This window comes from Narcine bancroftii, chromosome 1 (assembly GCF_036971445.1).
Source record: "Narcine bancroftii isolate sNarBan1 chromosome 1, sNarBan1.hap1, whole genome shotgun sequence".
NCBI lineage: Eukaryota > Metazoa > Chordata > Chondrichthyes > Torpediniformes > Narcinidae > Narcine > Narcine bancroftii.
Window position 1 is genome coordinate 331,438,398 of NC_091469.1, and position 24,308 is coordinate 331,462,705.

The window sequence follows — 24,308 nt, forward strand, 5'->3', positions numbered from 1 at the left end:
ATTAAATACAGATTGAATACCTTTCCAAAATTGTTGTAACCGATCACACAACCAAACAGCATGTAAAAAAGTACCAGAAACCTGATCACAACGAAAACAAACATCTGACTTACTAAAACCAAATTTTTTAAATTTTTCGGGTGTTAAGTATAATTGATGTATAAAACTATAATTAATCATCGCCAATCTAGCATTAATCAATTTTCGAACACTATTACGGCAGATTTCAGACCAATCTTCTTCAGTTATTGTTAAACTTAAATCTTTTTCCCATTTCATTTTATCTTTCTCCCAATCTATTTTACTTTCACTTTCCAACAAAATACGATACAAACCTGATATATAACCCTTTTTTGGAAATGAGAGCACATATTTCTCAAAATCAGTTTCAGACAGTAAATTCATTTGACGACTGCATACCTGTTTTACAAAAGATCTTAACTGATAATACACAAATATAGAATAACCACTTATATCAAATCTCTTTTGCAATTCTACAAAAGAACAAAAATGACCTTCTAAAAAACAGTCAGATAAATTATATATTCCTTTCTCCTCCCATTGTTTCAAAATAGTATTAGATACCGTGAAAGGAACAAGTTGATTATTATATAATGGTAATCTTCCCGACCACTTATTGTTCAGTCCCATTTTATGTAATTTACTTGTCCATAAATTCATTAAATGTTTCAATATTGGTACATCATAAATTCATAACAAATTTTTATTCCATCGGAATAAAAATTCATTCAAAAATTTTTCAGAAATAACTGCCAATTCTATCTGTGCCCAACTAGGCGTATCTTGTGTGGCCATTAATGCGCTAAGAAATCTAAATTGAGCTGCTTCATAATAAAATTGAAAGTTAGGTAGCCGTAGCCCTCCAAATTGAAAATCCCACATCAATTTTTTCAACGCCACCCTAGGAAATTTTCCTTTCCACAAAAAATCCCTAATTACTTTATATAAATCCTTAAAAAATGTTTTTTGTAAACAACAAGGAATTGATTGAAATAAATATTGTATTTGAGGAAAAATATTCATTTTTATAGTATTAATTCTTCCTAATAAACCCAAAGGTAAATCTTTCCATTTAACTAAATCTGCCTTAATCTTCTTCATTAAAGGAAGATAATTAAGTGAATATAAATTTTGGTAGTCAGTATTAACATTAATTCCCAAATATTTAATTTGTTTCGTCCACTTCAAATTCGTAATATTTCTAAACATTGAATAATCATCTTTACTAATTGATAAAATTTCACTTTTAGTCCAATTAACCTTATAACCAGATAATTGACCATAAATCTCTAGGGAATCTTGAAATGCTGGCAGAGAAACATCAGGATCCACCAAATACAGCAAAACGTTATCCGCAAAAAAATTTATTTTATAATCTTCATTCAAGACTCTCATACCTTTGATACTATCATTCTGACGTATTAATTGTGCTAGAGGTTCAATAACTAAAGCAAACAAGGCGGGTGATAATGGACATCCTTGTCTAGTAGATCTTGTTAAATTAAAGGATTCTGAAAGCAAACCATTAGTAACAACTCTAGCTTTCGGACCATTATACAGAGCCCTAATCATACCAATAAATGAGAGACCAAACGAAAACTTTTCAAGTACTTTAAATAAAAACTTCCATTTTACTCTATCGAATGCCTTTTCTGCATCCAATGAAACCACCATTGGATAATTCTTCTGAGATTTAGATCTATTTATCAAAGTAATTAATCGTAGAATATTATCTGAAGCATACCTATTTTTTATAAAACCTGTTTGATCACGATGTATTATCTTTGGTAAATACTGAGCCAACCTATTAGCCATAACTTTAGCCACTATTTTATAGTCTACATTTAACAAAGATATAGGACGGAAAGAAGCTACCTGTAAGGGATCTTTATCTTTTTTTGTTATAACTGTAATTATAGTATTAGAACAGGACTCAGGTAATTGAAAAGTATCATAAAATTGTTGTATTACATTCTTAAATAAGGAAGATATATCAACATAAAAAGTCTTGTAAAACTCAATAGAAAAACCATCTCCACCAGGCGCTTTTCCATTTGGCATATCTTTTATAGCCATTTCAATTTCACTATCCGTAAAAGGTTTATCTAACTCTTGTCTGTCTTCTTGAGATAACTATGGTAAATTAATATTTTTCAAAAAAGAGTCTATTGCATCTTCTTTTATCTCTTTACATTCAGTCAAATAAAGTTTTTTGTAAAAATTACAAAATTCATCGTTAATTTCTTTTTGACTAAAAGTAATACCCGATTTATTTCTAATAGCTGGTATAATCCTAGATAACTGTTCTTTTTTTAATTGCCAAGCTAATACTTTATGAGCTTTCTCACCTCATTCATAAAATTTATTTTTTGAACGATTCAACAGACATTCAAATCGATATGACTGTAACTTATTATACTTCAACTTTAAATTAGTTAATTGGATCTTTTGGAATTCAGTAGCTTTCTTTTGAAATTCTTTTTCACAGATTGTTATTTTCTTCTCCAAATCCTCAGTTTTTCTAACTCTCTCTTTCTTCAGTTTGGATGCATAACTGATAATTTGACCTCGTAAAAAAGTTTTCATTGCGTCCCACAAAACAAACTGATCAGAAACAGAGTGAACATTATTAGCAATGAAATCCTCAATTTGTTTTCTCAAATAAACAATAAATTCTGGCTTTTGTAGTAACATAATATTAAATCTCCATCTTAAAGTATGTTGTGTAACTTGAGAACTTTGATATTCCAGTAATAACAATGAATGGTCTGAGACTAACCTTGCCTTATAATCCACAGATATAACCTTATCCTGTAAATGTGCCGAAATTAAAAAATAATCAAGTCTTGAAAAAGAATTAGGTCAAGAAGAATAAAAAGAAAAGTCTTTCTGTGTAGGATTAAATCTACGCCAAATATCAACTAAATTCAAATCTTATTAGCCATATGTATCGCCATCTTAGATTTCTTAATTACCTTTGGATACTTATCCAATAACGGTTCTAATACCATATTTAAATCCCCCCCAATCATCACATTGGAATTAGCTTGTCCCAATAATAAAGATATTTCTGTAATAAAAGCAGTGTCTTCAACATTTGGAGCATAAACATCAATCAAAGTCCAGGCTTCATTAGAGATCATACAATTCAACTTAAGTAGTCTTCCTCCATTTTTATCCTCGTCTTGCAATTGAAACGATAAATTCTTATGTACCAAAACTGCAACTCCTTTTGCCTTTGAATTAAATGAAGAATAGAAGACTTGTCCAACCCAGTCCCGCTTAAGTTTCAAATGTTCTTTATCTATCAAATGAGTTTCCTGTAAAAAGGCCACATCTACTTTAATTTTAAGCAAGTATTTTCTTACGCTTTATAGGATTATTCAAACCCTGAACATTAAAAGAAGCAAATTTAAATTTCAACATATCATACAACAGTTAGAAAAAAAACCCAACTCTTACCCCCTTACCCTCTCGTAATACGATCAAAAAAAAAGAAAGAGAAAAAAAAGGGAAAAAAAAATTTTTTTAATTATTTAAACAAAGAAAAAACCCCTTCACTCTTTAATCTAATAATACAAAAAAAAGAAAAAAAAACGGGTAGGAGGTTAAAAATACCCCCAAACGTCTAAACCGCGCAATGCGGTAACTCCCAAAAAAAAATGGGTGTGAGATAACTCACACGTAGCAGATGACTTTCAGAAAAGTGCCTATCCAGTTCTCTCCCCCAACTCTCACTTCATCTTAAACTAACATCATCATTATTTAATATCCCTTTTTTTTTGAAAAAAAGCATTAGAAAAAAAAAGGACAACTCTTCTTTTAATCAGCTCCAACTGACACACGGCTCTTTTCTTCCATCTCTTGTCTCCTTGGAGATCGCGGCGGACTATATCTCTGTTGAAACTGAGTGATTGGCAGCTCTTGAGCAAATGCTATAGCTTCCTTTGGAGAATCAAAGAACTTTGATTGGTAACCATCTTGAAAAACCTAACAGCTGGATATCTAAAAGTTGTCTTATAACCTTTCTTCCACAACAACTCTTTAGCAGGGTGAATTCCCGTCGTTGGAACATAACCTCTTGACTCAAATCCGCATAGAAGAAAACTCGATTGTTTTGAATCATCAAGGGTGATTTTCTCTGTTGTGCATTTCTAATAGCCACTCGTAAAATTATTTCTCTGTCATAATAATTCAAGCAACGAACCAAAACAGGTCTTGGACTTTGACCTGAAATAGGTCTTCTATGCAAAGCTCTGTGAGCACGTTCCAGTATTATACCTTCCGGGAAATGTTCTTGACCCAGCACCTGCGGAATCCATTCAGTAAAAAATTTTCTTGGGTCTGGTCCCTCCCTACCTTCCGGCAAACCAATAATCTTTATATTGTTCCGTCTGGATTAGTTTTCCAAATAATCAATCTTTTTCACCAAATTTTTATTTTGAGTTTGTAAGTCTTCAACCATTTTGGTCACATCAAGAACTTGATCCCGTATTTCGTCTATATCTTCTTCACACGAATTAAATTTATCTTTCACTTCAAGCTTAAAAGCTCCAAACTCAGCCATCTGTTGAGAATGTATTTTCACCAGGGTATTAAACCTAGTACCAAGTTCAGTCATAATCTTGGATAATCCCTGCATTGTATAAGATAATTTAGATTCAAGATTCATAAGAATCTTTTCAATTGGAAGAGATTCTGGCTCAACAAATTCCTGCTTCTTCTGCATAACCAAAGGATCTTCTGTTCCTTCCTTCATTCTGGTTGCCTTCCTTGTAGTATGACTGCGTGTGGAAACCCCAGCCACAGCCTCTCCAGCAGTGACTGGAGGACGCTGGCTGGGGTTCTCCCCAGTCCATAATGTATTAAGTTTTCCCAGTACATCAAGTTGTATAGGTTCTTCTATCTCAAGAGGTGCAGTTTGCAGCGCCACCGCTACAGTTGACAGATGCCTTTCCCCAGCCGGTTGAGTAACTCTTTGTTCTAAAGGCTGTTTGGCGCCCTCTTTAGGGGGCTCTACCGATGTAACATAGAGCTCTGCATCCGAACACTGTACCTCTCTCCCGGGATCCATTTCACGCTGAGTCCCGGTGTCTTTTCTACAGGTAGGCTCCAAACTTGAACTTTTGGAAAATGTAGTTTTTTGATGATCTGTTGTCGTTTTTTTTTGCTCTTTTTCACCAATTGTACCATCAGAAGTTAAATTAACAACACTGAAGTTATCTAAACTTTTAAAGAATTTTAACGGGCATTTCTAGACAAAACAATAAGATAGATTCAGGAGAGGACTGGAAGGCACGTCTGATCCTTATGCCATCTTGCCACGCCCCCCTTGCAAGGTTATGTTTGAGAAAAATTTGGACAGGTACATGGATGGGAGGGATGTGGTCCGTGGGACTAAGCAAACTAATAGTTCAGCACAGACTAGAAGGGACAAAGGGTCTGTTTCTGTGATGTGTTCTATGGCTCTATCTGGAGGAGAGCCAAGTGCAGTGTCCAATTATCTTCCATCCCTCAGCTCATCCAAAGGTCTCCAGGCCATGCCTTAACTCACACCTGGTCCTAATCACCCATCACTCCTGTGTCACTGAGTTTCATTTTTAATTTTCCCATCTCTGTTTTCAAGGCCTCCTGGAGATTGCCTGTTCATGATACTTTCCCCCCACCCTCAACCCGTAATACCTTCCAGCACTATTATCCCCTCTAAGACCTGTGATCACCTGCAAATTCCCCTCCTCATCACACACCTCCCAAATTTCGAGCACTCGCAATTTGAACCAGACCAGTGCTGGTGTCCATGCCTCTAGGATGAAGAATTCGGCAGAGAAATGGCAGATGGAGATCAATCCAGATATCCGAACTGATGCACTTTGAAAGATTGAATTTGAAGTTAGAGTATGTGGTTTATGGTAGGATTGATAATAGCATGGAGGAACAGGGTGATCTTATCGGCCTCGTCCATAGATCCCTCAAGGTTGCCGTGCAAGTTGATTGAGTGGTTAAGAAGCTGTATGATGTGTTGGTTTTCATTAGTCGTGGGAGTGAGTGAAGGAGCCATGAGATATTATTGCAGCTCTATACAACTCTGGTGAGACCAAATTTGGAATACAGTTATACATTGGAAAGTAGAGCGTTTCCAATGAAACCTTTTATAAGCCAAAATGGCATAAAGCGAAGACCCATTCAATACTGTTGAAGGCTATTTTCCTAAAAGTGAAACCCATTCAAATAGCAAATTTCACCATAAAAGCAAATTTGCATAAAGCGAGTATTCATAAAGTGGGATACACTTGTAATGCGTTCAGTTCCGGTCTCCTCATTACAGGAAGGATGTGGACGCTTTGGAGAGGGTGCAGAGGAGATTTACCAGGATGCTGCCTGGATTGGAGACCATTCTTCTGAAGAGAGCTAAATCTTTTCTCTTTGGAGTGATGGAGAATGAGGTGACTTTGTAGAGGTGTATAAGATTCAGAGAGGCTTAGATAGGGTGGACAGACAGCAGCTTTCTCTGAGGGTGACGTAAAGTACACCTGTTTAAGGTGAGTGGAGATGAGGTGGCTAGAATATATTTTGCCATGGATAGTGGTCGGCACCACAAGGGCCCATATAGTGCTGTACAGTGCTATGTTCTAAGACTAATCCCTCTTCTTGTTTTGAAGGTCACACCCTCAGTGAAACTCTAGCTGCAGCTCTTCGAGTAGCAGAGGAAGCAATTGATGAGGCAATCACCAAGGCGGAATCCTACTCTGACAGTTTGGTGAGTTCCTGTGACAGGGACATTGAAGGAATTTGATAATGAATCAATAGCATGTATACCGATTTGGATACTGTTGAGCCAGATGACCTACCAGCGACAAGCCATGGCAGTCAGGTCTCTGGCCCGGTTGTGTTTTGCTGGCACTAAGGTTGTATTCATTTGTGTGTTCTGCCTGCAACAACTGCAGGAAAGCCATTCTCTTTGCTCAGAAACTGGTCACCCCACCTTGGTAGATGAACAAGGGCTTTAATGCACCCACTCCCATCCCATCCCTGCAACCACACTTCCACCTAATAATGGCACCCTGTGTGATTGAAACTTGTTCTGTGCCCTGCAGGTAACCAAACATTCTCTCTGTTTTAGGAAAAGCAAAACGAGAGCCAATATTTACAGGAGCACAAAGAGGAATTGATAGAGGAGCTTGCCAGCACTATAATGCAGAAGGTCTGTATGCTCTGCACTGATGGATACTAACAAAATGACATTGTTTCTATGCAAAATTGACCCTTCAGTGTGTGAGTTGATGCCATAGATTCCAAAGGGACTCATTAACTTAAACACTGTTCACACTAATATCTCATTCCTCTCAATACTATTGGATGTTCCTATAACAATTGGTAACATTTTAATTTTATATTCTGGGTATTTATCTTTAAAAATTATTCAAAAAATAAGTGTAGTGCAAGGTTATTCCCTACCTGTGTCCTAGGCTACATCCCATTGTTTTGGTCCTATCTGACCTGAACCGATTTCTAGTTAAGGAACATCAGATTATCCACTATAAGGCCGGCACGGTATGTTTCTATAAGATCCCCTCGCATTCTTAGAGTAGTGGTTAGCGTAGCACTACTACTGCGCCAGCGACCCTGCTTCGAATCCAGCACTCCATGTGTCTGCGTGGGTTTCCTCCAGGAGCTCCGGTTTCCTCTCTCACTCCAAAGGTGTATGGGGTTTGCCGGATTATCAGTCACATGGGTATAATTGGGCGGCATGGGCTTGTGGGCCAGAAGGGCCTGTTACCATGCTGAACTACGCTAATAAAATAAAAATTAGAATTTTCATCTCAGCCGAAGCTGGTTTTACCAAACAGATCAAAGGAATGTTTCCCTTCAAACTCCCTCCCCCATTTTCCCGATAAGATTTTCACTTCAACAATTCCACGTCAGCTTAAGTAGAAAATGTTTTTGTGTGATTACTCTTGAATTCCCCTCCAGAATTCCCTACCATGTACATCCCACACACGTTAATTTTGAGCAGTCTCAATGTGTGATGAGAGAAAGTAACTACATGTTAAAAGCTCCGGGGATAGCCGTGACGAAAATGCTTGCTGGAGGTAGAAAAGTAAATCCTTGGCCTGTCACAGGACACAATGATGAGGCACTGGGTTAAACTACACACAATGCTGGAAGACCTCAGCGGGTAAGGCTACCTATCATTCCAACTTCTTCCCTTCACTCCCCACTCCCTACCCCTCACTCCCCACCCCTACCCATCACTCCCCACCACCTTCCCTTCCCACTCCCCTTCACTCCCCCACCCCCACGAATGCTGCCTGATCTGCTGAGTTCCTCCAGCACCCTGTGTGCGGCTCCAGTTTCCCAGCAACTGCTCTCTCTCATGTTTGAACTGAGTGAAGTAGACTGTCACCACATGCTGACAATATTGTTTGTTGGTGAACTCATTGGCCTCTGAGTATGTTTGACCTCCACCTATTCCCTACAGTTCAACCTCTGTTGCCGGGGTGCTGAAATGTTGCTCCTTGTACCGTGAGGAATATCTGTCATTTCCCTCCATCTGTTTCAGGTGTTAAAGAGAACCAAGTCTGGGGGAGGCCTCACTGACTCAGAATCAGAACAGACACAGTCCCAGCAGAGCACCAGTACCAAAGAACCCACTCCATCTTTCCCCAAAAACTACCAGCAGATGTCAACGCTGTGGGTGAGTGATATAATTTCCTCCTCTTGGCTTTCCCTGAAAATTGAGGGGGCATTGCCCCTCTCCCTTCTTCAAAGAACTCTGTACAGACCCATGTTGAAAAGAGAAAATACTGAGGTTGCTCCACTGGCCTGGTTTAGATGAAAGGCTTGTTTCTACCCCACCTGCTGAATATTTGTAATATTTTCAGTTCTTATTTCAGATTTTCAGCATCTCCTGAGTTTTGCTTGTTTATACCAAAGCTCACTTTTTTAATCAATCCCTGATTAGTCTTACAAGGAAAGATTCAAGAGCCTGACAGCTGTTGGAAAGAGCTGTTCTCAGACCCGGAGGAGCTGGTCTTCAGGCTTCTGTACGTCCTCTCTGAAGGGAGCAGTGAAAAGAGGTTGTGACCAGGATGGTGAAAATCTTCAATGATATTGACTGCCTTCTTGAGGCAGCGCCTCACAGGGATGTCTGCAGCGGATGAGAGATCTGCAATGGACTTGGTTGTGTTTGCCACTGTCTGCAGCCTTCTGCATTTCTGGACACTTGAGTTTCCAAACTCAAATTCAAAATTCCTATCTTCACTAGTTTTTCCAAAGTTTTCAGGATTAAATTTCATCTGCTTTGCCCATGGCACAAACACCGCAATATTGTTCTGCAACCACACACCATCCTACATCATCAATATTCAAATCATGGTGAACTTGCTAACCATATCTCTGAACCAAAATGATTTGACTACTCCACTATGAAGTCACTTTGAGGGATGCCTACCCTGAAGACATTCTACTCCTGTCTCCAAAGAGAGTTCTGTGAGAGTCTCTCTCACTGCTCCCCCTCAGTAATGCCCTCTGCCATCAAGCTCTATGACCAAGGCTCACTATCACAGCCATGTGTCCTTCTTGGTTCCAGCTCTGCCCCATCTGGTGCCACGCGGTTTTCAGCTCCATTTCCACATCTCCGAGCTTGGCCCCCACAAGGATCTTAGGGACTATAAGGCTTACCATTTTAATTCCACACACCATTCCCACTGAGGACCGGGGATCACTCTTTTGTCCGGTTGTACTTGTGCAATCAGATGACAATAAACTTGACTTGGCTTGAATCTCTCCCTCATTGTCAGTGAGACTAAAGAGGTGGATATAAACTTCCAGAGAAGAGGCGGAACTCACTCCCCAGTCCACATCAACAGTGCTGAGGAGGAGATAGTTGATAGCTTTACCCTTGGGGTAAACGTCTCCAGTGTCCAGTCCTGGTCCCCCAACGTCAATGTAATGTCCAAAAAAAATACACCAGTGCCTCTACTTCCTCATAAGCCCCAGCAAATTCGACATGTCGCCAGCATCCCTCAACAACTTCTACAGGTGCACCGCTGAAAGCACCCTGTCTGGGTGCATAACTGCGTGGGATGGGAACTGTTCCACCCAAGGCCGCAAGAAACTGCAGAGGGTTGAGAGCGTGGCTTAGACAATTGCACACACCCCACTCTCCTCAATCGACTCCTTTTATAACTCCCGTTTCCTTGAAAAGGCAGACAGTATATTAAACATGTCCTACCACGGCCTCTCACTCTTCACCACCCTCCCCTTAGGAAGAGTCACAAGTGTGAGATCACGCACCACCAGATTCAAGATCAGTTTCTTTCCCACTGTTATCAGACTCTTGAATGAACCAAAGTGGTAAAATTATTTTGCCTTTGCTCTGTACGACCTCATCTCTCTCTCAAGCCCTATACCTTTGTATTGATTTACTTATGGTATATATGAGATGTCTATTGGCTGCTTGCAAAACATCACTATCACAACACCTTGGTACATGTGACAATAAACTGACACTTGAACACTGTTCAAAGGGATATAATAGGAGATAAAATAGGAGATAAAATATGAGTTTTAAATTTTAAATTTTAAATTTCAAATGAGGGAAGGATGGGTGTGTCCGAAGGGGATGATTAAGGTCTATTGTCATGTCTTCTTTGGCTTGGCTTCGCGGACGAAGATTTATGGAGGGGGTAAAAAGTCCACGTCAGCTGCAGGCTGACTTATGTCATGTACATAAGTACAATGTAACAATACAATGTAATTCTTGCTTACTGCAGTTACCTGAGTACATAAAGCACGCTAACAAACTAAAAGTCAAATTAAATTGCCACAATGGATGAAGCATTGGATAATAAATATAGGAGTGATAAATTTTAATAGCTGCAATATGCAAAAAATGTGCCATTTCAATCATGCAGCAGATCTTTGACAGTCCCACACTAATTTATGGTTGGGGTTAGTGTAGAACAGTGAAATACAAGAGCCTGATAGCTATTGGTAAAAACTGTTCTTGAACCTAGAGGAGCTGGCCTTCAGGCTTCTGTACCTTCTGCCCGAAGGGAGCAGTGAGAAGAGGTTGTGCCCAAGGTGATGGGGGTCCTTTATGATGTTGGCTTCCTTCCTGAGGTAGCACCTCACATAGATGTCCTCCATGAATGGGAGGTCAGAGCCTGTGTGGACCTACCTCACTAGACCTGCTGCTTTCTATAGTCCTCTGTGTTCCTCGACATTTGAGTTTCCAAATTAGGCTGTGGTGAACACCTGTAGCAGTCTGATAAAGTATTTGACAACATCCCGAGTTTCCATGAACTCATGAGAAAGTAGAGGCTTTGGTGTAGGCTTTGGTGTGCCTTCTTCACGGTTGCCTCCTTGTGCTGCTGCCATAAGAGGTCCTCTGATCAGGTGGAGAAAAGTGATTAAATAAACTCAAACTGTCTCTCCTGAGCTGTGAGGCTCAGCGTCTCAGCAGGTAGATTTACATCAAGACTTTCACCACCTCGGGACATTCAAAGCACTCTAATGTAGAACGTTTAAGAAACCATTCACTAAGGTTACAGCTGATCTGGCCATGGACTCAGCTCTACCTGCCTGATCATTCCCCGTGACCCAAAATTCCCCTGCCATTAAAGAATCTATCAAACTCTGTCTCAAATACACTAAAACCCCTGGTATCCAGCATTCAAGCAACCGGCAGCTTCATGGAATCGGCAAAATAATTGAGGAAAATAAATAAGAATAAAATAATAGGTTAAAAATACGTAACTTTAAAATTGTAAAAGTAAATGTTCTCAGAAGTAACATATTAACCTTTGGTGAAGATGGGAGCAAATATTCAGCCAGTGGAGGGCCTTGGTCGGGCTTTGCTCATAGCAGCTGTTTGAATAAAGTTGTGTGAAACAGCAATGGTGTCGCCCAGGATGAAGAGCACGTTGATGCCACTCGCCATTGGGGTGATTATCTTAAAGTGTCTCCTTATCCCTGCTTAGTAAGAATTGCCCCAGTCAGAGGCTTTATCTGTAAAATTTGAGGGGGGGTGTTAATTATCTATAATGTTATTTTTCATCTTGGGGCGGCTCCATGGAGGGGGAGGAACCTGAAGATGCAGCGACGTTAAATGTTTTCATAGAATGTGACTGAAAAAGAAAAATACTTTAAGGTTAAATATTCATGCAAATGAAGTTTGTTAATTGTAATTACAGAGCAGTACTTTTGTCTTTTAAACTGTTTATTCTTAATACAGGTGTATTAGTTTGGCATTGTAAGAGTGAGTCTCAAGCAACCGGGAAATAAATTATCCACCATCTAACAATTCCCAAAGGTGCTGAATATCAGGGGTTTTACTGTATATTCAATGAGTGGGGAGGGGCAGGTTGAGAACCACTGCTCTAGATCCAACTGTAAAATATTTTGCTTGAGAGCAATTGTGATTGGCCCATTTCCTTTGGAGTTCTGAAACCATGCATATAACGAGTCAATTAGGTACAATTAAAACAGTAGTTTTCAAGCTTTTTCTTTCCACCCACAGACCACCTTACTAATCACAGAGCACCTATGGCATAGGGAATAGTTAAAGTGGTCTGTGGGTGGAAAGGGAAAGGTTGAGAATCAGTGGTCTACCGCTTTCTTGGGCAGAGAATTCCTCAAATTCACCACTCCCACATCTTTATACTTTAGCTACTCCCCTGATTCTTGAGGTCAGGTCTTCTCATTCCAGTTCCATCTACCAGCATAAAACAACTTTCCTGCTTTGATCTTATCTATCGCTTCCATAATTTAAATTATTCTACATGCTCTCTCCAGTTCCTTCAAACTCGAGAACTCACTAGTACAGCAACAATCGTAACTGTGAAGCTCGACAACAATTGTGCAATGACTAGATCCGTGACAGAGAACAATAAGGTCGTGAACGATTTTGGTGGTGTTGGCTAAGGGACAAGTATCACCTCCAGTAACGGGAAATCCTTTACTCTTTGAAATTTAATTTGCTACCAGAATGCAGAGAGGAAACCCACAGCTGAAGTAGGCACCAGTAACAACTCAGATCTCCCAAGATCATACAGTGGAGCACATCCTTCTCATGTCCTTCAGTGGAAGGAGTCCTGAGACAGTCCGTCAGTGGAAGGAGTCCTGACATATCCGTCAGTGAAAGGAGTCCTGAGACAGTCCGTCAGTGGAAGGAGTCCTGAGACAGTCCGTCAGTGGAAGGAGTCCTGAGACAATCCGTCAGTGGATAGAGTCCTGAGACAGTCCGTCAGTGGAAGGAGGCCTGAGACAGTCCGTCAGTGGAAAGAGTCCTGAGACAGTCCGTCAGTGGAAGGAGTCCTGAGACAGTCTGTCAGTGGAAGGAGTCCTGAGACAGTCCGTCAGTGGAAGGGGTCCTGAAATAGTCCGTCAGTGGAAGGAGTCCTGACATAGTCCATCAGTGGAAGAGGTGCTGAGTCAGTCAGAGTGGAAGGAGTCCTGAGACATTCCGTCAGTGGATGGAGTCGTGAGGCAGTCCATCAGTGGAAGGTATCCTTAGACAGTCCATCAGTGGATGGAGTCCTGAGACAATCCGTCAGTGGAAGGAGTCCTGAGACAGACCGTTAGTGGAAGGAGTCCTGAAACAGTCCGTCAGTGGATGGAGTCCTGAGACAGTCCGTCAGTGGATGGAGTCGTAAAACAGTCCGTCAGTGGATGGAGTCCTGAGACAGTCTGTCAGTGGAAGGCGTCCTGAGACAGTCCATCAGTGGATGGAGTCCTGAGACATTCTGTCAGTGGAAGATATCCTGAGACAGTCTGTCAGTGGATGGAGTCCTGAGACAGTCCATCAGTGGAAGGCGTCCTGAGACAGTCCGTCAGTGGATGGAGTCGTAAGACAGTCCGTCAGTGGATGGAGTCGTGAGACAGTCCGTCAGTGGAAGGTATCCTGAGATAGTCCTTCAGTGGAAGACATCCTGATACAGTCCATCAGTGGAAGGCATCCACTGACAGACTGTCTCAGGATGCCTTCCACTGATGGACTGTCTTACGACTCCATCCACTGACGGACTGTCTCAGGATGCCTTCCACTGACGGACTGTCTTACGACTCCATCCACTGACGGATTGTCTCAGGACTCCATCCACTGACGGACTGTCTCAGGACTCTATCCACTGACGGATTGTCTCAGGACTCCTTCCACTGACGGACTGTCTCAGGACTCCTTCCACTGACGGATTGTCTCAGGGCTCCATCCACTGACGGACTGTCTCAGGACTCCATGCACTGACGGACTGTCTCACGACTCCATCCACTGACGGACTGTTTTACGACTCCATCCACTGATGGACTGTCTCAGGACTCCATCCACTGACAGACTGTCTCAGGATGCCTTCCACTGATGGACTCTATCAGGATGTCTTCCACTGAAGGACTATCTCAGGATACCTTCCACTGACGGACTGTCTCACGACTCCATCCACTGACGGATTGTCTCAGGGCTCCATCCACTGACGGACTGTCTCAGGACTCCTTCCACTGATGGATTGTCTCAGGACTCCTTCCACTGACGGACTGTCTCAGGACTCCTTCCACTGACGGATTGTCTCAGGGCTCCATCCACTGACGGACTGTCTCAGGACTCCATCCACTGACGGACTGTTTTACGACTCCATCCACTGACGGACTGTCTCACGACTCCATCCACTGTCGGACTGTCTTATGACTCCATCCACTGACGGACTGTCTTACGACTCCATCCACTGACGGACTGTCTCAGGATGCCTTCCACTGACGGACTGTCTTACGACTCCATCCACTGACGGATTGTCTCAGGACTCCATCCACTGACGGACTGTCTCAGGACTCTATCCACTGACGGATTGTCTCAGGACTCCTTCCACGGACGGACTGTCTCAGGACTCCTTCCACTGACGGATTGTCTCAGGGCTCCATCCACTGACGGACTGTCTCAGGACTCCATGCACTGACGGACTGTCTCACGACTCCATCCACTGACGGACTGTTTTACGACTCCATCCACTGACGGACTGTCTCACGACTCCATCCACTGTCGGACTGTCTTATGACTCCATCCACTGACGGACTGTCTTACGACTCCATCCACTGACGGACTGTCTCAGGATGCCTTCCACTGACGGACTGTCTTACGACTCCATCCACTGACGGATTGTCTCAGGACTCCATCCACTGACGGACTGTCTCAGGACTCTATCCACTGACGGATTGTCTCAGGACTCCTTCCACTGACGGACTGTCTCAGGACTCCTTCCACTGACGGATTGTCTCAGGGCTCCATCCACTGACGGACTGTCTCAGGACTCCATGCACTGACGGACTGTCTCACGACTCCATCCACTGACGGACTGTTTTACGACTCCATCCACTGATGGACTGTCTCAGGACTCCATCCACTGACAGACTGTCTCAGGATGCCTTCCACTGATGGACTGTATCAGGACGTCTTCCACTGAAGGACTATCTCAGGATACCTTCCACTGACGGACTGTCTCACGACTCCATCCACTGACGGATTGTCTCAGGGCTCCATCCACTGACGGACTGTCTCAGGACTCCTTCCACTGACGGATTGTCTCAGGACTCCTTCCACTGACGGACTGTCTCAGGACTCCTTCCACTGACGGATTGTCTCAGGGCTCCATCCACTGACGGACTGTCTCAGGACTCCATCCACTGACGGACTGTCTCACGACTCCATCCACTGACGGACTGTTTTACGACTCCATCCACTGACGGACTGTCTCACGACTCCATCCACTGACGGACTGTTTTACGACTCCATCCACTGATGGACTGTCCGTCAGTGGAAGGCGTCCTGAGACAGTCCGTCAGTGGAAGGAGTCCTGAGTCAGTCCGTCAGTGGAAGGCGTCCTGAGACTGTCCATCAGTGGAAGGCGTCCTGAGACAGTCTGTCAGTGGATGCAGTCGTAAGACAGTCCGTCAGTGGAAGGCGTCCTGAGACAGCCCATCAGTGGAAGCCATCCTGAGACAGTCTGTCAGTGGTAGGTGTCCCGAGACAGTCCATCAGTGGAAGGAGTCCTGAAACAGTCCGTCAGTTGATGGCGTCCTGAGACAGTCCGTCAGTGGAAGGCGTCCTGAGACAGTCCATCAGTGGAAGGCGTCCTGAGACAGTCCGTCAGTGGATGGAGTCATGAGACAGTCTGTCAGTGGAAGGCGTCCTGAGACAGTCCATCAGTGGCTGGAGTCGTGAGACAGTCCGTCAGTGGACGGGATGCTGATGCTCATGTATCTAGGGCTTTTTCATCAACAAGCATTTACAAACCAGTCTTGTCACGAACTGTTCACTGGTCTGATTTTCCCAATCTCCTGATCTGTGATGTTCATCCATCAATTGTTGACTGCTCCAGTTTGCAGCATCTTCAGTCTTTTTCACCCTCTGGTCAGAGTGATATGTCCTGGACTCCCAATTACTCTGGACATCGATAAATAAATGATTCTGCTAACTGATTGGATGGGTTCACTCTCTCACTTGCACAATGTTTTCCCTTTACAGAGGTCTCAGTCTGAATTCTCGCTCACTAATGAGGATGCGGCAACCTCGCAGAGGGCTGAGTCCGGCCTGAAGTCCTCAATGGCCATTTCAGACCAGGGCAGGGGGTGTGCCTCTCCAGATCTGAATATCTTCCCCCACTCACTGCCAATGTGGAAAAGCATGGAGCTGTTGGATAATGCAGGTAACTAGCCAATGGGCGGGTGTTTGTGAGGCACTCAATCCCCAGAATATTCTGAGCAGGCATGGATCGACTCTTTCCAGGCACTCTGTAACCGCTGATGGGGCTCAGGCTATCTTTACTGAGTTACCATGGAAAAAGAATCAGAATCAAGTTTATTGTCATGAAATTCATTGTTTTGCAGATGCTGAACAAGGTGCAAAATTACTAAAAATTACAATTCCGTAAATATATACATTCGGGTGCCTTGCCATTCCACGTGGGCATTCGTGTCTCTCCATTCATCACGGTCTCTGACCCTCTGAATTATAGTTATTGCCTTGCCTGCTTCTAACCATAATGTTAATTCCATAAATACAAGATTTAAAAACAAAATACAATAAATAAGTAGTGCAAAAATAAAAGAGAAAAAGTAAGGCAGTGTCCTCCTGTAAGATGTGGGAATTCATGGAATCTGATGGTTTCCCTGATGACTACATCTGTGGCAATTGCAGCCGACTCCAGCTCAGTATTAAGTAATTGGAGCTGGAGTTAGATGAACTAAGGATCATCTGGGAGGCTGAGCAAGTCATAGATGGGTCTTTTGAGCAGGTGATTACACCCGAGTGTATGATTCAGCTAGTCCAGTGGTTTTCAACCTACCCTCCTAAACTTGCAATCCCTATGCTCTGTGATTAGTAAGCAATTGCTGAAGGTGGTACGTGAGTGGGAAGGGAAGGTTGAGAATCACTGCTCTAGACCTAATTGTTACTGAAATTTTGATTGAGAAAAATTGTCGTTGGCCCTTTTACTTTGGAGTTATGAAACGTGCACATAACGAGTCAATGAGATTCGATTAAAACAGCGGTTTTCAAACATTTTTCTTCCACCCACCTACCTCCTGAAGTAATCCCTTACTAATTACAGAGCACCGATGGCATAGGGAATGCTTAAAGTGGAATGTGAGTTTAGGGGGCAGTTTGAAAATTGCTGAGCTAGTTGATGGGAGAACACCAATATAGACAAGGGAGAAAAAAGCCAGTGCAAGGTAAAGGTTCCATTATAGTCACGTAATTACTACATTTAGAATGTAACGTACATGAAATTCTTTAACCTTTGTCTACTGTAAGGCAGTCAGAGAGTCACCACTTTGTCCAGCACCCCTCACACCTTGTGTTCCTAGGCAGTCTCTCCTCCAAATACTGACCAGACCTGAGCCTGCTTAGCTTCCGAGATCAGACAATCCCAGGCATATTCAGGCTATTAGGTTTCTCACCCTGTGGTCATTCCAAGTCAAGTCAAGTCACTTTTACTTACCATTCATACCATGCTCGCACGGTAAAGATGAGATCATGTTTCTCCAAGACCACGGAGCAGATTTACATAAATGTGTTAAGAAAGAAGTTAAGCACATTAAAGTATCAAAATCTTAAGACATATACAATAAATGTCCACGGTACACTATCCACATATATTCTTGGAATTCAGGAGCCTGATGGCTTAGGGGAACAAAAAACTTGCCCAATCTGGATGGACGTAAGGGCCTGAGTGATGCAATACCTCCAACCAGATAGCAGAAGGGAGAACAGTTTACATGAGGGGTGTGTGGAGTCCTTCACAATGTTCGTTGCCTTTCGCCTGCATCAAATGTTGTAGACGTCCGTCATGGTAGGAAGAGAGCCCCCAATGATCTTTTCCGCTGACCACTCTCCACTGCAGGGCCTTGTGGTCCAAGGTGGTCCAGCTTCCAAACCAGTGGTGATGCCATTGCAAAGGATGCCATTGCAAAGGTCCTCAGCAGATTATAATGAGGATGGAGGGTGGGAGATGAACTTTGCTCAGCTTTCACAGGAAATCACCTAATCTTCCATCTGGACACTCTCCAACCGGATGGCATGAACATCGACTCCTCCGGTAGCTGCGAGACACTCCCAATTATTCTTCTCTCCTTATCCCTCTGATTTCCTCTAGCTCTCCACCCCCTTCTCTTTCTATTCACAGAGCCCTCATCCCCCTGTTTGCTGGTGTGCCCTCCCTCCTTTATCCACCTATGACCTCCGGCCTGTGGGTCTGTGCTCCTCCCCCTGTCCCTCCCATCCCCATCATTTTATTCAGACTGCTACCTACATTTTGCTCGTGCCTTGAAGGGCTTAAGCCAGAAACATTGGTTGTGTATCTTGGCTACAAAAAGTGCACACTTTTTTTACCATAATCTGGAACAAAGTTGGATGAGTTTTAGACAGGTCGAGTGGATGCTGGAGAACCTCAGCAGGTCATGCAGCATCGCAGGGGGAGTAAAGGGCCACTAAAGTATCGGGCCGGGGCCCTTCATCAGGTATTAACTGAATAAGATGGTGGGGGGAGGAGAGGAGTGGAGGCAGGAAGGGGGAGGGGCAGGAGCCCAGGTTAATGGGTAAGAGGTCTTAGGTGGATGCAAGTGGGAGGATAGGAGAGAAAAAAGTAGAGAAGTGATGGAGGTGGGGGTAGCTCTGATAGAAAAGGGAAGTGGGTGGTGAGACAGAGGAAGGGAGACAGAGGGATAGAGAGATTCGGGGGAGGGGTTCATTGAAACTGGCGGTCAGTGTGGGAAACTGCTCAGATGGAATATAAGGTGTTGCTCTTCAATTTGTGGGTGGCCTTAGTTCAGCAGTGCACGAGGCCACGGACAGACGTGTCAGTGTGGGAATGGGGTGTGGAAAGACCCCTGGGAGATCCCTGTCACTGATGCGGACAGAGCGAAGATGCTTGATGAAGCGATCTCCCAGTCTACATCCAGTCTCTCCAATTTAGAGAAGACCAAGTGTTGCTTTTTGGAAACCTGAATAGAGGTGAGGGAGGAGGAGCAGGCACAAGTGCACCATTTCCTGTGGTCTCAGGGGAAGGTACTAAAGGGACGATTGGTGGGAAGGGATGAGTGGGCAAGGGAGTTCTGGAGAGAGGGAGACAGATGGGAGGGGTGACCTGACATTTCCCCTGTGTGGATGTGCAGACGCGAGGGGTGAGGGGCCTCGTGATATTTCCGCGCTGATGGTCTGGTATGGTACAGGTTCCTCGGCCATGATGCACAACCCTGATGGGAACTGGATGGCGGTGAGCTGCAGGCCTGCCAGGCCCCCACGATTGTTGGCCAAGCCGAAGAGTTGGCTCTTCACGGCCCTGGAGCAGGCAACAGGCGTGATCTCTGCCTACGACGAGATGGGGACAGACGGAGAGAGCGACGACGACCTGGTCCGCAACCAGTTCGGGACTGCAGCTGGAGCAGCCCATCCACTGGTTCCCCAGCCCGACCCTGTCCCCATGCACCTCTCGCTCCCCTCCCCTGAGCCTGCCCGCCCCAACTCCGCTCCTCCCACCGCTTGTCCCATGGGGGCGTTCACCTGGATCCAGGATGATGGAGCGACAATTGGTGCCAGAGGGACACAATTCAGGGGCCAGGGGGCACTCGGACCTCACCCCCCAGGGCAGCTGGACATAAACTACAACCAAGACCCCGACAGCAGTGATGAGGATCTTCCTAACCATTCTGAGAGGAAGCACAGACGTGGGAAAAGGAGCAAGTGCTCCTCCCAGCAGCAGCTGCACGAAACTGAGGAGCCAGTGAGAAGCCAATGGTCAACATGCCAGGTAAATCCATCAGATCCTTCTCCCCCCTTTACATCTGTGCTTTCCCTTTCTCAGTCTCGTTAAACATTGACTGGCCACCTCTACCCCCAGATGTTGCCCGAGCTGTCAGTCCCACCACCAATTCTTTGTCTGCTCAAGGTACCAGCCTCTGCAGCTTCTGCCTCTCCCCTTTCTGCGATATACTTGTTCCCATGGTACCTCCACATAAAAAAAAATAAACATTTAAAAATACAACTTCTAATTGTTGAAGGAGCTGGTCGCCTGAAAGGCACGAGATGATCTGCCGGGCAATGGGCTGTTCAAAGAACAAAGAGACGGAAGGTCGCCCAACCTGGAATGTGTTTTTTCTCTCCCTCTCTCACTCAGTTTCTCTCCCCTTCTCTTTCTCTCTCTCTCCCCTTCTCTCTCTCATTCTCTCTCCCCTTTCTCACTCCCCTTCTCTTTCTCTCTCTCTCCCCTTCTCTCTCATTCTCTCTCCCCTTTCTCACTCTTCCCTTCTCTCTCTCTCTCTCTCTCCCCTTTTTTTCTCACTCTCTCTCTCTCACTTTCTCTCCCTGTCTTCCTCTATCTCTCTCTCTCAGTGCTGACTTGTTCCAACACTATTTTTATTTCAGTATCTGTATTCAGAGAGATGTGTAAGAGGTGTTCAAAATTTCAGCAGCTCCAGGCAAAGAGAAGGTGTCGTGGAGATGGAGAGCCTTTTCCCAGTGTGAAGGGGGGGGGGGGGGAGTGAGTGACTGTTTTCATCCTCAGGTTTTTGAGTATCTGCAAGGCTTTGTAACCAGGATGTTTTTGGACACACCACGGGAAAATGAGGGAATGGAGATGGCGAGGGAAGATGCAGGTGGGTTACCTATGTCCACATTTCAGACCAGGTCGGGACTGAATGGTGGTAAAGAAGGAGACTCTGGATGCTGAGGGGCCAGTACAGTGCACACAGGTGCTGGAGGAACTCAGCTGGTCAGGCAGCATCCATGAGGAGCAAGAGGCGGTCAGTGTTTCGGGCCTGAGCCTTTTGTCAGGAGAGCTGAACATCAGGCAGATGCTGGAATAAAAGGCTAAGGAAGGAAGGATAGACTGGCAGGTGACGTGGATACAGGTGGGTTGAGGTTGGGGAAGGCGGTAGAAGGCCGAGGAAGATGCTCTATAGTTGAAGGCAAGAGGGTTGGGAAAGGGAGAAATGGGTTGGGGAGTGGGAGGGATGGAAGGCGTGTGGAGTGGGAGGAAGGGAAGGGAGTGGGAGAGGATGGGAGGGGAGGGGAGTAGTAGAAGGGATGGGGAGGGAAGGAAGGGGTGTGGAGTGGGAGGAAGGGAAGGGAGGGGGAGAGGGTGGGAAGGGGAGTGGGACCGGGGTGGGAAGTGGGAGGGAAAGAAGGGGTGTGGAGTGGGAGGAAGGGAAGGGGAGTGGGAGGGAAAGGGTGGAAAGAGGAGGAAGGGGGTGGGACAGAAAGGGGGTAGGGAGAGGGAGGGAGGAAGAAGGGAGTGGGGAAGAGAAGGGGTATGAACTGGAGGGAAGGGGTTGGGAGAGGGAGGGTGGGGAGTGTGAGGGAGGGAGGCATGGGTGATGGGCTGGAGAATGGCTGAAGGAAAGGAGTGAGAGGTATGAGAAAGAGTGGGAGAATGGAGAAGGGATTGCAAGTCATAACAGACTGGACTAAGGAACCAATGGTGACTTCTTTGTCTTCAGGTCAGTGCTGAGTCTTGCAGATTACCTGCAGCCTCATCTGAAGATGAAGCTGTGAGTCAACATTTTGAATGTAAACAGTCTATTGCCTCCCTAGGGAAAGAACCTATGTCAAGGTACCAGCCTCTGCACCAATTAAATTCTTACTTTAGTTCTGTTTTTACAAGAGAGAATACAAATAACCTCCCAAGGATGTTGGGGAACATAGAGACTAATGCAAGGGAGGAACTGAAAGAAATCAGTATCTCTAAGGACATGGGCTTGGGGAAATTGATGGGATTGAAGGCAGATAAATCCCAAGGGCCTGATAATCTACATCCTAGGGTACTCAAGGAAGTGGCCATTCAAATAGCAGATGCTTTAATAATTATTTTCCAGAACTCGATAGACTCAGGATCAGTACCCATGGATTAGAGGGTAGCTAATGTTACCCCACTATTTAAAAAGGGGGGTAGAGAAAAAGCGGGGAACTATCGGCCGGTGAGCCTTACATCAGTAGTGGGCAAAATGATGGAATCCATTATTAAGGATGTAATAGCGGAGCATATGACTAGCAGAGAAGGGATCGGACAGAGTCAACATGGATTTACAAAAGGTAAATCGTGCTTGACAAATCTATTGGAATTCTTTGAGATGTGACAGGTAAAATAGATGGGGGAGAGCCAGTGGATGTGGTGTACCTGGACTTCCAAAAGGCCTTCGATAAGGTCCCGCATAAACGACTGGCTTACAAAATCAAGGCTCATGGGATTGGGGGCAAAGTATTGATGTGGATTGAGAACTGGCTGGCAGGTAGAAGACAGAGAGTTGGGATAAATGGCTCGTTTTCTGAGTGGCAGGCGGTGACCAGTGGGGTGCCACAGGGATCTGTACTGGGACCCCAGCTGTTCACAATTTACATTAATGATGTGGATGAGGGGATTGAATGTAATATCTCCAAATTTGCAGATGACACTAAGCTAGGAGGGGTTGTGTGCACGGAAGAGGGAGTCAGGAAACTCCAGTGTGATTTGGATAAATTGAGGGACTGGGCAGATACATGGCAAATGCACTACAATGTGGATAAATGTGAGGTTATCCACTTTGCTAATACAAACCGGAGGGCAGATTACTATTTGAATGGCAATAGATTAAGAGATGGGGAAGTGCAGAGAGACCTAGGGGTACTTGTACATTAGTCTCTGAAGGCAAGCATGCAGGTACAGCAGGCGGTTAAAAAGGCAAATGGTATGTTGGCCTTCATATCAAGAGGGTTTGAGTATAGGAACAAGGATACCTTACTGCAGGTGTACAGGGCCTTGGTGAGACCACACCTGGAGTATTGTGTGCAGTTTTGGTCACCTTATCTAAGGAAGGATGTTCTTGCAATGGAGGGAGTGCAGAGGCGATTCACCAGGCTGATACCTGGAATGGCAGGAATGACTTATGAGGAAAGATTGCGCAAAATGGGATTGTACTCACTGAGTTTAGAAGATTGAGAGGGGATCTCATAGAGACATATAAAATTCTGGCAGGACTGGACAGAATGGATGCAGATGGGATGTTTCCAATGATGGGAAAATCCAGAACCCGGGGCCATGGTTTGAGGATAATAGGCAAACCATTTAGGACCGAGATGAGGAGGAATTTCTTGACCCAGAGGGTGGTGAATCTGTGGAATTCATTGCCACAGAGGGCAGTAGAGGCAGGTTCATTAAATATATTTCAGAGGGAATTAGATATATTTCTTCAGTATAAGGGTATTAAAGGTTACGGAGAGAAGGCGGGGACGGGGTACTGAACTTTAAGATCAGCCATGATCTTGTTGAATGGCGGAGCGGGCTCGAAGGGTCGAATGACCTACTCCTGCTCCTATCTTCTATGTTTCTATGTTTCTAATCAGGGCAAGAAGCCAGTCACAACAACGGCGAGGTCGATGACCTTATCTCCAAAATCTCAATGTATCCAGAGTTGTTTTACAAAAGTTTATTCAAATGACAACATGACAAAACTACACAAACTAGACCCAGAGTTACATCTAAGCATACTATGTACATTGTAAAAACATTCGCAAAAAGCTATAAGCTAATACTATGTTACATACAATTAACAAGTTCCATTAATATCTGGTTTTTCCTATTGCCAACGCATGTGATCCCCTGGGTGACCCATCATGCCAGAATTCACCCACCGTATCCCTCGGACACAGCGTGCTCTCAATCTAATGACACACAGGCCCAGATGTTACTCTGAAAGAGGGGCAGGCAGTCTGCTCGCCCTGACCCCTCGACTGCCCACCTCCTCAACCTGTGAATGGCCAGCTTGACCAG

The 24,308-nt window shown here is 44.4% G+C and overlaps 1 protein-coding gene across 1 annotated transcript in view; it reads left to right on the forward strand.

The window, feature by feature from the left end:
- Positions 1 to 24,308, forward strand: part of LOC138748476 (rab effector MyRIP-like) — a 305,674-nt gene that overhangs the window by 185,009 nt on the left and 96,357 nt on the right. Inside the window, exons 6-10 of the mRNA XM_069908752.1 lie at positions 6,681 to 6,778; positions 7,142 to 7,222; positions 8,582 to 8,716; positions 16,535 to 16,715; positions 19,738 to 20,315. Of these exons, the coding sequence (XP_069764853.1) occupies positions 6,681 to 6,778; positions 7,142 to 7,222; positions 8,582 to 8,716; positions 16,535 to 16,715; positions 19,738 to 20,315 (1,073 nt within the window). The remainder of the gene's footprint in view (positions 1 to 6,680; positions 6,779 to 7,141; positions 7,223 to 8,581; positions 8,717 to 16,534; positions 16,716 to 19,737; positions 20,316 to 24,308) is intronic.